The 12909-nt window shown below is 38.6% G+C and overlaps 1 protein-coding gene across 4 annotated transcripts in view; it reads right to left on the minus strand.

Annotated features, from left to right (window-relative positions):
- The window catches only part of ptprub (protein tyrosine phosphatase receptor type Ub), a 222130-nt gene that overhangs the window by 159004 nt on the left and 50217 nt on the right, over nt 1-12909 (minus strand). For all 4 annotated transcript variants that reach the window (XM_030157990.1, XM_030157989.1, XM_030157988.1 and 1 more), the window contains exon 2: nt 7758-7889. In XM_030157990.1, coding sequence (XP_030013850.1) covers nt 7758-7889 — 132 coding nt within the window. The remainder of the gene's footprint in view (nt 1-7757; nt 7890-12909) is intronic.

Here is a 12909-nt window from a genome sequence, read left to right on the forward strand (position 1 = left end):
CAGTGTGATGATAGGTGTCTTGGTAGCCTCCTTTATGTCACCTTCTTGCAGAGTCCCTCAGTTTGGGAGGATGTCCTGCTCTATAGGCAGATTTACATACATGTCATATTCCTTACATTTATTCATGATGGACTTAACTGAACTCCATGATGTTCACTGACATGGATTTTATTTTTGCATCCATCCCCTGACTTATACTTCCCAATGACCTTATCTTGGTGCTGCATGGAGTTTTCTTGTATTCATGGTGTAACTGTAACTAAGAATACTCATTAACAAATGACTGGACCTCCCAGAAAACAGGCATGTTTATTCTACGATCACTTGAGACACCGTGACTGCACTTCGGTGATTTCTATTTGATGAAATGTGAGAATACGAGCCCCAAATTGCTGGTTTCTTCAGTCACTTTCAAGGGGTGAATATCCATACATTCACTATTACCCCACCCCAGAAAGGGGAGGCAAGGGGTATTATTTTTGATTTGGTTTGTTTGTTTCTTTGTTCATTTCTTAACACTCTAGCGGCAAAACTATTGGTTGAATTCATACCAAATAGAGTTTATAGATTGCCAGTGACCCAGAATGGATCTCATTACATTTTGGGAAAAGTAGGTCAAAGTTCAATTGTTTTATGAATTCTTAAAATCTTCCCCTTTGCTTATAATGGGCAAAATATGTGCAAGGGGCAGGGCTTGTTATGCCTGGCATCACTTGTTTTACATTATATTTTGCATTATTAGCTATTATTTGGCATTACTTTGTAGAAATTTGTTTCCACTTTTGAGATTTAAATTGTTCTTGGGAGAATCTTGTTAAACATAAAGAAACAGATTAACTTTTCTGATCCCAAGGTGGAAATGTAATTTTTTCATCAGGTCAACAAAAATAAAGAAACAAAGAAAACCAAACAGAAGTGGAAAAAATAAATATAAAGCAGCCAAATTATAATGATGATGATTCTATTCATAAAAGTATAAAACCATCAAGGTCAGTATTTTTATTTGATAATTGTGCATCATTTCTACTTGCCTGCCATATTTAATCCCTATTTCATATCACTTTCCTTATTTGATAATTTAAAGGGATCATAATTTGCTAAACCAACTTTTATTAGTCTTTGGTACATTTATTTGTGTATTTGGACCCTAATAGTTCAAAAAGTTTGAATTTGAACCCTCCAGGTGCTGCAAAGCTATCTTTATATTCATTTTGGCAAAAATCAAGTGAATTTCTACCATCAGATTTAATTCCTGCTTAATTTGTTACGTCTCTAACTAGTTACATCTTGACATTTGCACATATAAGGTCAAGTCTTCTGACGAACATTTGTCCGAGTACGACATAATTGTTTGTCAGCAGCAGCGGTTGTAGTCCATACTGAAAATATGTCCAAACTTTTGAGCCAATTACCTAAAATGTTCAGTTGTTGGTTGAAGGTCAACAACCTGTAGGGGGTGGGGCGTGAAGGGGCTCAAGTGCATTTAAAGGGCCAGCGCTCAAAACAACCTTTCTCGTGTCATTACTCAGAAATAGGGTTGAAGATGGACCTGTGGAGTCGAATTAATGTAGAATTCAGACCAAAGCATAGCATTTACAGTTTATGTAGTATGTATGTAAATGTTTTAAAAAACACAATTCCATTTAAAGAAGCAAAATATCACTCCTTTAACTGACTTGTAATAAAATCATCTTCTTATGCTTTAACACCTGAACATTAACATTAGAATTAGTGCCACTGATGGTCTATCTCAAGCTGCTTAGCTTCTATTATCCAACCCGTCACATTCTGATCAGCATCACTCCATATGGGCTCATAATTGTTGGATACAAAGTCTAAAATGCAAAAAATAATTAATTTCATGCTGGATCCTGAAATGTATCTTGACTATTAAACTATGATGAAACTTATATCATAAGAAGTGCCTGAAATTAATATAGAAAGACACTTAATCGCTAATCACAGTCATTTGTAGCTGCAATAATGACAGGCATTTCAGAGATGCATTAAAAGAGCCTGAAATGTAATACACTGGTGATCAATAAATATGATCCTCTTTACCTCAATGTAATGAGTCCCAAGCAATTATCCCTGTGTGTCAGTGTCGTCCAGTCCTGAGTCGGTCTCTGTAGGCTTTCATTTCAACCAAACGCTACATCTGCCCATTTCACTAATTAGTTCCTCTCACTGCAACTCAAGGTGTGTTAATTAGTGAAAACAGCTTTTACGCTCTTTTGGATTGAAAAGACAGAGACGCTTCAACAGCATGTGACCAGACTCACATCAAGGAAACAACTGTCCTCTGAAACCAAAGCCTCAGCAGATAAACATCCTGAACATCTTCAGAAGAACACGCCTCAGGATGTAATATAGAAAAAAAAATCGCATCTGAGAATAAATAACACACCACTTTATTGCATTTTTCTATTTTTATTAATTTACTGTATTCATTTATTTTCTAGTGTTTTAAAAGATGTGACTTAAAACTCCATAAATCTTCTCTCCTGTTTGAGTCTCATTTATTCCCAAAACAAAAACAACTGAAAAAAATTCTTCATTACTTCACAAAGACAGCGAGGTGATGAAAGCTCTGAAAAACAAGTCCATCACTTGTGGCTGAATGACAGAAACAAACCTTATGAAGAGGTTCCCACTCCCATTTTGTATGCAGAAAAGCTGACATTTACGACATCTACAGCATAACAACACATTCAGCTGATGCCGTCTGAGATATTTATGTTTTCTAATGGAAGAAATAATGTGTGCGCCAGATGTGCAGCAACCATTTTTCTTTGCAGGTCAAGCAGCATAATTATGGGTTATAAAGTACAGTTCTAAGTTGTAGAAAAGTAAAGATAACTGAATTTTCAATCTTCAAAATCGACAATAACTGGACGCTTTCATAATGTAATGATATTTACTGCATGCGGAGGCAGACAGCCAGAAAGGAAAGGCGAAGAGGGCGATGTAATAGAGTATTAAACCGGCGAGGATGGCTGGTCAGCTCTGATAACACCTCTCCTACAGCAGATGTATCGGCCTTCTCGCTCTGCCTCATCCTTTCACAGACGCAGATGAATCTCAGGTCACTGTCAATGACACACATGCGCTAACGTGCAGCTGGTCAGCGGTGTTCAGCCGAGGCCAGGTAGGGGCGAGAGGTGACAGATAGTAGCGGCAGGGATATGTGACATTGTCCTCCACTGGCGAAAAGTAGAGGATGCCGGAGATACAGATGGAGGACAGTCGGTGTGTTTTACTGAATGAATTAGCCTTGTTAAGGTCATTACATTGAACCGGCTGCTACATTATGTGCAGATTGACCAGACTCTGACCCCACAACGATGTTCAAAGCCGCGCCTCGTGTAAGTCTTAACCTTTTCTAGACCTGGGGTCAGATTCAGTCCATTCAGGAAGTCTGCAGGTGTTTATGGAAGCGTCTATTGCGTTAGCAGCTCATTAAAAAAAAATGTCACCTTGTAAAAATACATCTAGATTTAACACTGCTGCAGAATCTGTTTTTAAAAGTTCTTTTTAATGTGCCAATGGACGACACTGGAGACATTTACAAAATAAAGATACAAGGAGAAGGGGATTTGCCAGATTAGCTTGCAACACCTGTTAAGAAAACAAAAGAGGAGTAGTGCTCAAATTTCGGCACTAACTGTCAGAGAATCTGTGAATGATTCAGCTGAAAAATAAAGCCTGAGTCTCTGCACATCTAATAGTTACAGTGTGTACGACTGCTGAGGTGGACAAGTGAGCAGGTTCCGTGTGGCTCTACAGACTACAACAGCGCTCGCTTAAAAGAGCTGTCAAACCGCTAACTTTTCAGTCTTTTACGTGAGGCTCTGAACTTAAAAGAGAAACCACCGGGTATTTTGACATGGAAAGAGGTGAATTCGCCTACTTTTGACAATTAAACCTTCAGAGAACAGAAATGACAGGGGGAAAAAAGGCAAAATCTGAAAAAACCCCTGATGGCTCGACTAGTAGAGCATGTACCACACATGCTGAGACCTCAAGGCAGTGGGTACTATCCTGTATCACTATTATCTCACCAGTAAAGGCTTAAAATCCCTTAAATATATACAAGAAAATGCATATGTATTGTTTTTTGATGAGCCATGCAGGCTGCACAGCAGAGATGCATCTGAAAGAGTCATGAGGGATTAGTTATTACTGAGCTATTAATCAGTGATTTATCTCCCTCATCTCAGAAAAGACCTCTAATTGGCCCAAGGTCTCCCACCATGGGCAAGATTTCACAAACCGAGCCAAGAGGCGGTGTAGAGGTCCAGTCTCATTTGGTTATTATGGAATTGTAGCCCAGTGACGGCCAAAAAATGCTGTGTATTTGCATGTTGGTAAACAGTGTTAGCATCATAATCCATATTTACCAGTCAAAACAAATGTTACTGCGGCATGTGCTGCGATTTACTGTTAGGCATTTTGTATCTAAGCTGTCGGTAACAGACGCGGGTACATGCATGCTGTGGCCTTGAGTTTGCTGAAGGTTAAACTCAACTATTCTCTTGTGACCGGGAAAGCTGATGTTTACAATGATGCCTGAAAAAGTCCAGCTATCAAACTCAGACCATGTACTTTTTGTGATAAAATCTGCACATACCAACCATATCTGACAAAGAAAATGACATCCACACATAACAAGGTGAGCACAGCCCAGAACACACATGACTGTGAGCTGTTTTTTAACCATGTTGAAGTGTTGGATGGATATTTTCCCTTAAGGCAACCCCTGATACTCTGTAATGGATATTGCTTCAGACCCACAACTTCTCAGACTAATGAATCTGCCTTTCTGAAAAAAAAAAAAAAAAAGGTACACTTGACATGCAGACACATTCTTCTTTACAAGGTCATCATCCTGCAAGTCTGCCGTGTTCATTAAAACACGAAAAGAGCTGAAATTATGGATAGCAATGCCACGTCAGATCCAATTCAAAATAAAGGAGAATGTGATAAGAAAAAAGAGCCATTCTTATTAAGATCTTACCACATTTTATCTTCTTCATTTTTTATAAGACTATTTCCTCTTTCATGGGAACAGTAGTTTGTAATTTCTCCTGGGAGCCACAAGCTGCTGCTATCTCAGCTGTGTTTACTAATCTTCCCTCGACACCAATTTCTCAGCCCCACAAAGTTAATACTGGTCCAATGTAAATAGCCTTATCACATAAACTCTAGTTATCCCCTCACCGTGTCTGCCCGGTGTGATACACGAGCAGAAGTCAACGTAGGGGAATTAAGTTGGAGGAGAAAAAGATTCCCTACAGTATCTGTGCAGTAAGGTTATCCACCTTTAACAGTAGTGAAAATGTCAAGGTGCGCCTAATAAAGGGACACTGAGGTCACTGTGCAATGACACCAGTCAGATAAATACCATGAATAACACTATTTCCTCATGTGGAGCTGAAGCAGATAACAAATTAAACTGGATTTGTCTCCTGGCTCTAGGAACTGATCGATAGAGAACTGATCCTGTCCCGTGTAGATTACAGTACCTGCTTCGTTCCACCTGTGCTCGTTGGTTCCACTGAAGGCCCCAGATTGCTGTAAATGCCATGGCAGTAGGTTTTAATTAAACCCAAAGGGAAAAGTATTAATTATCCCATTGCCTGCTGTGAATTGGCTAGTGGCTGCAGGCGGATTCTCGCTTGAATGCTGATGATGTGGAGGTGAATGAGGTGCAGTTTAAGAGTTGAGGATTAAATTCAGGATTTATTAAGTTCAGGATTCTATTTGGATAGATGCCTGAGGACACGAGGCAATCTTAGTTCAATATATCAAAATCACAAGTACAGAGCTTTCAAAAACAACACCGTTTATCTCTTCAGGAAGTACCGGATGATTATTAAATGCTAACCGAGCTGGTATTTTCTGTAAAGATATAGTATCAGAGGGATTTATAATTATTTCTATTTCACAGATCTCTATGATAATCTTTATCCTCTTGATAATACAATCTTTACATCTGTTCCTCTTGACCTGTCTGTCTTTAAACGGGTTACATTAGCCGTGTTCAGTTTCCAAATGATGTATTCATCCTTTTTTCCACGTAATCTTCTTCCCCAACCTTTTTTCTAACCATACACAAGTTGTTTTTGTAGCTAAACCTATATTAAACGTTAACATTACATTGTCAAAACCTAAATGTAACATCCATTTTCTGCATTATTTGACAGCAGTATTTTGTGTCTGCAAATGGATATGGTTTCATTGAGGACACGTAAAGGTAGTTGAACTGAAGTGGAAATTTACAGGCTTGGAAAAAAGGATGAATACATCATTTGGAAACTGAACACGGCTAATGTAACCCGTTTAAAGACAGACAGGTCAAGAGGAACAGATGTAAAGATTGTATTATCAAGAGGATAAAGATTATCATAGAGATCTGTGAAATAGAAATAATTATAAATCCCTCTGATACTATATCTTTACAGAAAATACCACCTCGGTTAGCATTTAATAATCATCCGGTACTTCCTGAAGAGATAAACAGTGTTATTTTTGAAAGCTACGTGACAACTGTTAGACAAGTATTACATGGATGTCTGCGGTGGGGTTTAAAGGTTCACCCCACTGACTACCCCTAGCCTAGTCTCAAGTGACTTCTACAAATATAAAAATGCAAGAGACAAGTTTTTTTAGCCTTTTATCTTCTTCATTCTTATTGACTGTTCTTGGCTTTTTAGTTAGTCCAAACTCCAACATAGTACGTGATGTTAATGGACCTTAACAACAAATGTCTCTTGCTATAAAACAGAAAGAAGAAGAAAAAGAAGTGGTAGAGGGAATCTGTTCTGAGAAACTCTAGAAACAGAGCAGACTCCTCGGAGAGCAAACACCCCATCTTTAGATAAATAAAGGCTCATTCTGAACTAATGAAAACTGTGATTCTTATTTGCTTTACTTATCTGTTTCTGCTTCTATCCTGCCAAGTCTTAAACACTGAATCTTTAAAATACAACAACGTCTTTTTGCAATATCTCTGCAATACCCAATTAGATTCATGTTTTTGTCATAAAGTGATTAAATCCCCATCACCACAGATTGATTGATCAGTTATGCCACAGCAGCATCTGCATCCTAATCATATTGCACATTTCCACAGTTGAAGTACCTCAGCAGAGGGCCCACTGCGCCGCCGCTACTGATATTTCTGCTGAGAAGCTGAAACAGCACTCTTCTTTTTGTCAGTTCCCTGTAGGTATTTGTTAATGCAGAGATGGAGGAGCACCTTATAAACTATGCATGCCATCTCCCTCTGGCAACCACCAGTAGAGAGGATGATGGCAGGAAAATGCTGGTTTCCATTAGTCCTGTGAGGCTGGTTAACATAAAATTATCCTTGGGGTTAGTGGGAAGCAGCAAAACTGGGGTGAGTGCTTCATTAAGCTGATGCATAATGGACGCCGGACATCTCTGAAGGCTGATTTGCACACAAACGTTCTCCTCTTACGGGTATGCAACACTGATGCAAACAATTTTTTTTTTGTAGACATTCTGACATTTTAAAGAGAAACCAAATGACATAGACTAACCGCTGATACATAGCAAAAAAGCAGCCTCTGGTCTTGTTCTCTACGAACTCTGGCTCTATACTGAGTGTACGATTAAGCAGACTGACTCCTGGTCAGTTCTGTGGGATGAAAGAGACAAACGACACCAAATAGCTGCAGAATGAAAGTCAAGTACAAGCTACAAAACTGTAGGAGAGAACAAAGAGCACTCACCCCGCAGGAGGTCAGAGCTGGCATAAGGTGAACTGTACGTCCGAAACAGCAGCCAGTCAAAGTCGTCCTCCTCCCCCTGGGTGAAGTCACACAGATTGGGGTCTGAGTCCTCTTCAAACGTACAACCCGCCGCTGGAAGAATAGTAAAAATGAAAATAATTCAGGTTAATGGACAAAACATTTATTGCTTCATAAGAGGGCTGATTAATCTCACAGATGACTGAGTCACATTAAGGGAGGAAGAGAATGATTGCAATTAATAATTCTTTATTAGCGGCTGACAGTTATGTTCTGTAGTCTATAGAGTTTAAATCCCATAACCTTCTATTCATCCTGGAAAATATGAGACATGCCAGACAAATATGACCGTTGCCTTAAAGTACACTTGAGATCTTTGCAGCCAGCCACAATGAAATGTGCACAGCAGCCACACTGACCACCTCTCTGCCCTCGCCGACCAAAGCAGTGACCTGTGTTTGCGATCCAAGTGAACATGTCAACAAAACCAAGGCAACCAGGCTTTGAATTGATGCTCCCAACCACAGGTTTTCACAGAGCTAATGCTTCGATATAAAAGCCTGCACAGCCTTGTACTTGTCTCGATCAAATATTCTTGTGGCTGCAATCAGACAGAAGCTTTGATATGAATTCAGACTAAATGTCGTAGCCTTAAAATTCGTTTGATAAATTGTCCAACTCAGGCTGAATGCCCTTTACAAATGGAAGTTAATTAAATGTTTTCACACATAGACCAATTGTCTCAAACCAACAACAAATCAGAAAATAACCTATAATTTCTTCAGACCTTCACAAAAGCCGTAATTGTCCATGAGTCCGAAGAGAATTACCCTTCCCATAAAACATACACAAACAAGACTACGTATCCCAAAGCCCTTTCACAAAGGCATATACAAATAGCAATAACATTTCGGAAAAGCGAGCACCCTGGGGAATGTAGTGATTATCATAATACCTCACAACCTGCTATTCCATGCGCCAAAAAGCTAATTTTTTCAAATTATATTTAATAGTGATGGCTTTAATGGCCCTTGGGTCCTGAATAATATGCTTCAGTCGTTGCTCTCTGCATCTGTTGCCATATTTCACATTAGTCCATCGGTGTGAGAATTACAGTCTAACAGTGGGCAGTTTGAGCATCCCAGTCATAAGACCAGAGCCTGTGTCAGTAATTGGAGCAGGGCAGCATGAAAGGCGACATGCTAATGACAGGAATAACCACGAGCAGGTCCTGAAGGTGACCCCAGTGGTCTACAGCTTTATTACCATTCATTCTTTTCTCTAATCTGCCATTAAACAAACGGCTTCAGTGTGACAGACTGCAGACAAAAATGCAGCCGTTTTCACTGTGGTGAGGATTCATAATTCTCTGTTTTACTACTGATGTCGAAGTCGGACGCAGCTTCCAGTCATTAACATGTTATTGGGATGGTGGATCAGCTTGATACAGCATGAGCCAAATGAAGGACACAGGAAAGACTTTTGAAGGACTGACTATCATATTAAACTGGTACATAATCCAATGCCAATATGGAATTTAGAAACCAGAATAGAAAAAACTTCTTACTAGTAGCCTAGTTTCAAAATAGGCTATTCAGTAAAAAAAAAAAAAAAAAAAGATAAACTACGCTAAGCTTTTCCTAGAAATGAAAAAGCACAGTTGAATAAAATAGTATCAAAATTACAATATGTGCAATATCCAAATCACTAAAGATGCCATTTTTGATAAAAGTAAAATATGTCACAACATGCCAATATAAATGAATCTTTGTGCTGCTACAAAGATCATATCAGTCAAATCATCTACAAATCATTTATTTACTCAGGGAACATGCTGTTCACAACAGCTCCCAGCAACAATCATTTTTTATATTTTGTTCAGCGAAAATGCAAGGAGAGAATTACTAGCTGCACCAAATTGTGACTCGTACTATTCAAAATAATGGCAAAATGTTCAGCCCTGGTTTTTTAAATAACTTTTTCTATTACAAAGGGACAGATTTTTTTTTTATTGTGTTCACCAGTTGTTGTCATATCACTCAAAACCACAAATATCATCTACATGGTGGGGTTTCAAAAGTAATAATAAAAAAACCCTCTAGGAATCATTATTGTCTGCACAGATTTTAGTATCTGCAACATAACTATTAATTTATTCAGAAGAAATACATTTTTGGAACTAGTTACTGAGCTATAGAGACCAACCCGATCAATATTTCCATCCAAGCATTTGCTGTCTTTTAATCTTAAATGTTTTTCTGAAGAACGATACTAGTGTCATGATTAAATAAACAACAGAGCTCTCCAATCTATGATCACAAGATTTCATCAAAAGTTAAGTATTTCATCTGGAAGTTATATTTGGCGCTATGGTTCTGCTCTGGGAGCCCCCTGTCCTTGGAAATCCTGAGCAGAAAGTGCACACCGTCCTCATATTCCATACATGGAAGACTAGGTATAAAGAGCAGCATCAAAACCCATTGGGAACAGAACAGAGCAGGCATCAATATCGACAAAATGACTGGGATTAAGTCAGATACAGAATGAAAAGCTGGAGCTAGAGTGTAGGTGGGTTGTGAAGAAGAGCAGCGATGGCAGTAGGCTGAAGCAGCAAGGGTTCTCAACGGTTCCTCAATGAGATTAACCAGTAGGGTATGCAGAGGAGAATTAGCGGATCCGCCGTTGCTGTCATTTAAGTACAGATACGTTGGCGATGCTTGACTTTGTGGCCTGCCTGAACAAATACTATGTTCAATGTCAGCAGTGTTAGGCTTGTGAGTGTATTTAGTTTTAAACTGCAGAAATTTGAGTTGGTGTAACATGCTTTTTTCTACTGAGAACATAAAGTATAAAGTCACAGTGACAAATGAGTGTAGCTTGTAAAAACACAACAAAAATAAGCTAAGATCATGTTCAACTGCTGGTTGCTGCTACAACACTATATAAAGCAGAGATGTAAATATAAAAATATAAGTATAAAAATATAATAATCGTATAAATATATCTGCATTATTTATGGGAATGTGGGATTAGATGAGGGTAGGTGACTACATTGTAAATAATGAAACACACTTTAAGTTGATTATCCAATAAAACAAGGTGTTCATTAAAATAATGTTGTGTAGTGTAAATAGTACTTCTTTAAACCCAGAAAAAAACAAAATCCATGTGCTGTTTCTTGTCTTGGTGTACTCTAGAGTGTGTTTAGAAAATTAGAAATATAGATCTGAGTTCAAATCACGAATTATCAGATTCAGATTCAAATTCAGACTACTTTATTAATCCCCCAAGTAGGGCTGTGTATTGGCAAGAATCTGGTGATACGATACAAATCACAATACAAGGATCACGATACGATATATCACAATACTGTTAAAAATGCAATTTTTTTCGCTTGTTTGTTTGGGTTTTTGTGATTATTTCCTTGAATAATTGAATTACACCAGAGATATGCACAAATACTAAACAAATTTTTATTTGATCAAAACAGGATCTAATGCTGTATCACAAAATGTTCCTGTGTTCAAACTGAAATTATGTTTCACAGACATTACAGTTTAAGATCCTGTTCAAATGTTCATATTCTATTAGTTCAGAACTAATATCAGAACATTATTTTTGTACAATCCCAACTAAAGAACAAACATTATTTAATAAAAGAGTGTTAAATTATAAAATGTAAACAAAAAAGAAAAACATAAAATAACCTCCACAAAATCTGCATCTGAATAAATACCTAAAAATATCGATACAGTACTCCTTGATATCGATACAGTATTGCGAAATGAAATATCGCAATATACTGCAGGATCGATATTTTCTTACACCCCTACCCCCAAGGGCAATTCAGTTCACAGTCACCTTGCCTTATTGGACGCCCAAACAATTACAGACAAAAACAAATGCAAAACACTCATAGCAGAATATGACAGCCACATACATACACATCCACCTGTCAGTACCCACAGAACCGCAACCGAGCAGTAAGTTCAACAGTGAAATGAAATGAAATGAAATGACTAAGATTATGATTCTCTTTGGATCATCCATCTCTTATTTGAAGGTTATTTTTTTATCCTGGATGCTGGATGGATAGAGTTCAGTTGGAACTCCAGCACCACAGTTCGACTCAGCGGTACACCGAAGTAGAAAAGTCAAGGTCTTGCTCTTTGGTTTAAAATGTTAAAGTTTTACCAAGGTGTGAAAGCTCCTCCAGATACTTTATTCACAGCAGCACAAACACTCTGGGTGCCCTTGCCTAAAGCTAAACTATTAGATCACTCTTGCACCTACAGTAATAATACGATAGCATGGAGCCCATCTACCTTCATGTAAGCTCCATCCATCGGGCGATACTCGCAGCCAATCAGGAAGGGGAGGGAGTGCAGGTTTCTCCCTCTAGGTTTGATTTATTGCCCCATACTGGGCTGTTACTGCACAGATCTGCTGCTAAGGCCAGGGGTTAATTGTCCCGCACTGGGGTCTATTTCTAATAGAACAGGCAGAGATATGGGACCTGACACATCCAAACGCTGGCACTATATTATTCCCCGCTGCTTCCATAAATGAAGCCTGCAGACTCCTGCCTACAAAAGTCTCATCATCCAGAAGAAGGAAGCCAGGATTCGAGGCCAGTGATACCCGGGAATGTCATCTCCTCAGAACGCACCAGGGAGATCCACCTCATCTGTCATGACAAAACACACTCCCTCCTCTGCTTCTTCGCAAGGACCAGTGGGCGTGTTTCAGTGTCAGCGGCCATTTTTTACCTGAATAATTACAGCATAATTTAGTGAACTGGCCAGTGTGAAGTCGAACACTGCCAAGGTTTTGAAGGTAAATTAAGACATGTTTTATGGTGTTAGCAGAGTTTGCACCACAGTATATGTCCTTTTGATACCAAATTTTACTGTAAAAGCTGTACATAACATTTAAATACACATTAAAAGACCTCAAACAGAATTGGCTCACATTCTACACTTTGTGACTTGTGAAATCCTTATTTCTATTCAATGCGATGGCCTGATTCATTTGGTGGGTGGTGTCATTTTCCATTTACAGTGTTTTACGTTACATGTCGCTGTTGCAGTTGGATTAAATCACATGGCACAAAGGTGCACCATGAAATGTGATG

This window comes from Sphaeramia orbicularis, chromosome 16 (genome assembly GCF_902148855.1).
Source record: "Sphaeramia orbicularis chromosome 16, fSphaOr1.1, whole genome shotgun sequence".
In the NCBI taxonomy this organism is placed as follows: Eukaryota; Metazoa; Chordata; class Actinopteri; order Kurtiformes; family Apogonidae; genus Sphaeramia; species Sphaeramia orbicularis.